At 43.3% G+C, this 2,219-nt stretch overlaps 1 protein-coding gene across 3 annotated transcripts in view; it reads right to left on the reverse strand.

The window, feature by feature from the left end:
• Window positions 1–1,190: 1,190 nt before the first annotated feature.
• Window positions 1,191–2,219, reverse strand: part of ubr7 (ubiquitin protein ligase E3 component n-recognin 7) — a 10,447-nt gene continuing 9,418 nt past the window's right edge. For all 3 annotated transcript variants that reach the window (XM_050057505.1, XM_050057503.1, XM_050057504.1), the window contains exon 12: window positions 1,191–1,550. In XM_050057505.1, coding sequence (XP_049913462.1) covers window positions 1,458–1,550 — 93 coding nt within the window. In that variant the 3' untranslated portion in view covers window positions 1,191–1,457. The remainder of the gene's footprint in view (window positions 1,551–2,219) is intronic.

Below are 2,219 nucleotides of genomic sequence, written 5' to 3' on the forward strand. Positions count from 1 at the left end.
AAAAGGTCCAATACTAACAAGCTGAAAGGGGGCATATCTCCACCTATCGTAGAGGAGTCGCACATACTTGGCTCAATAAATGGATTCCCCTCCCGTGCTTGTATACTGGGACAAGGACAGTAGGCCAGTTAAATGTCCTCGTCCAGCTGGGACTGTAGCTCCACTTCACTGTGACTGTTACTGACACTGCGGAGCTCCAGAGTTTTTAACTCCTTCCTGTCCCCACAGACTGATACATGTTCAGAGATGATTAACAAACGGCTCCTCTGTTGTCTTAAAGGGAAAAAATGTTTTTTTTTTAAATAAATGTAGGTTTTCCAGTGTGTTTTTAATACTCAGTGAGCTCCTAAACACATTTCTATCTTTGATTTTTTTTTAACTCGTAATAAGTTCAGTTCATGTTTTATCCTTTTTGTGAAAAGCGTCTCAAAAAAAAAAAAGTGTAAAATCTCTGTGATGTTGTTTTCTACTGTGACTTCTGACTCTGTGACTCTGAGGCTTCATCATGTGGTCCCGCTGTGTTTTCCAGCTCATACCTCCCAGTTCTCCCAGTTCTCCCAGTTCTCCCAGTTCCAGTCATTTGCAGCAGCTTTTTTCAAGAATTTTTTCAGGCCAAGATAAAAAAAATTATTTCAGTGTGTTGAAAGTTGTAAACATCAGTGACAGAAGTTCTGACAGTGACTGACTGTGGGAGGAAAAACTTCAGGGAGTCACCTGTCAGATGAGACCACACATGTATGTGTACTAAAGACGGACCAAGAACAGCTTCCAGTTTACTCTGGGTCTGTCTTACACCCATTTCCCACAGTCATGGGCTGGTGAGGTTTGGTTTGGTTTGGCTGCAGTCCCTACCCGCATGAGGGTGGGCGGCCTGGCTTTTGGACGGTCCGTCTCCAACGCATCTAAACTGAAAATGGAAACACAAATGGACGTGACATGGCTCTACTGGACGTGGCCAAGACTGACAATGGAAAACATTATTGGAGAGGAGTTTTAGGTGAGTTTTACACTTCATTATAAAGTTTAACTACAGTTCATAAACTTTATGTTAAAGACATCTTTTTTTTCCACAGTGACGCAGCTTCAGCTCAGACTCTGATATCTGACTGCAGTCAGGATGTTTTATATTAGAAGGGAAACACTGCAGAAAGTTTTTAAGCTGTTGATTTTGAAACATGAGCGACTCCATGTTGTTGTTCAGCCGATTGAGTTTTAATAGTTTTCATTAAAAAGGAAACACAAAGACGACACAGACGGACACTGATGTCAGTGACCTCTGACCTCTGAAACAGACGACATTAAAACAGGAAGTCCAAAAGCTTCAAAATAAACTGCAGATAAAAACTAAAATCCCGAAGAGGAAGAAGATAAAAGATGGAGGACAATCGCAGTCAGGAGGTCAAGAAAGGTCAACAAAGGTCAAAGGTCATTTCAGGATTGTTGAAGGTCAAAGGTCATCAGGTGCAGTAGAAGCGCCCGGCATCATCTCGCCGTCTCTTACGACTCTGCTGCTGCTCGAAGAACTGACGGATGTCGTCAGGAGTCACCACCTGTCAGAGGACAGTCACATGACATCAGCAGAGGATAGTCACATGACATCAGCAGAGGACAGTCACATGATATCAGCAGAGGACAGACGGGGTGGTTTGAAAATAAAAATGTGTGATCAGTTTGTCACCACAGAGAAATGTGTCATTAACCACACAGACTCATTTAAATCATTAAAAACATCTCCAAATATAAAAAAAAAAAAAATTATATAAAATTCAAAATTATGACAAAGTATTCTCGGATCTGATACGCTGGAGGCGTGTCCTCTGGAAGAGCTGAGACTAAGGCCCAATCCCAATATCCCCCCTTGTCCACTACCCCTTAGCCCTTGTCCCTTGTCCACTACCCCTTGTCCCTTGTCCACTACCCCTTGGCCCTTGTCCACTACCCCTTAGCCCTTGTCCACTACCCCTTGGCCCTTGGCCCTTGGCCACTACCCCTTGGCCCTTAGACTCACAAGTCAGTCTTTAGATGCTTTGCTTAACTAAAGACTGAAGACTTTCTCCCTGATTTTGTGTTTAGATGGGCGGATACAATTTCAGAGTTTAAAAAAACTCCCTACGTTGCAGAACCAATAGTAAATCTGCAGGGCGGTCCTTCGGTGGCTCGCTGAACTCTTGTGCTCGTAAACATAGTCCCACTAGAAACACGTGTAGCGGTACAAAATG

Source organism: Epinephelus moara, chromosome 12 (assembly GCF_006386435.1).
Source record: "Epinephelus moara isolate mb chromosome 12, YSFRI_EMoa_1.0, whole genome shotgun sequence".
Taxonomy (NCBI): Eukaryota; Metazoa; Chordata; class Actinopteri; order Perciformes; family Serranidae; genus Epinephelus; species Epinephelus moara.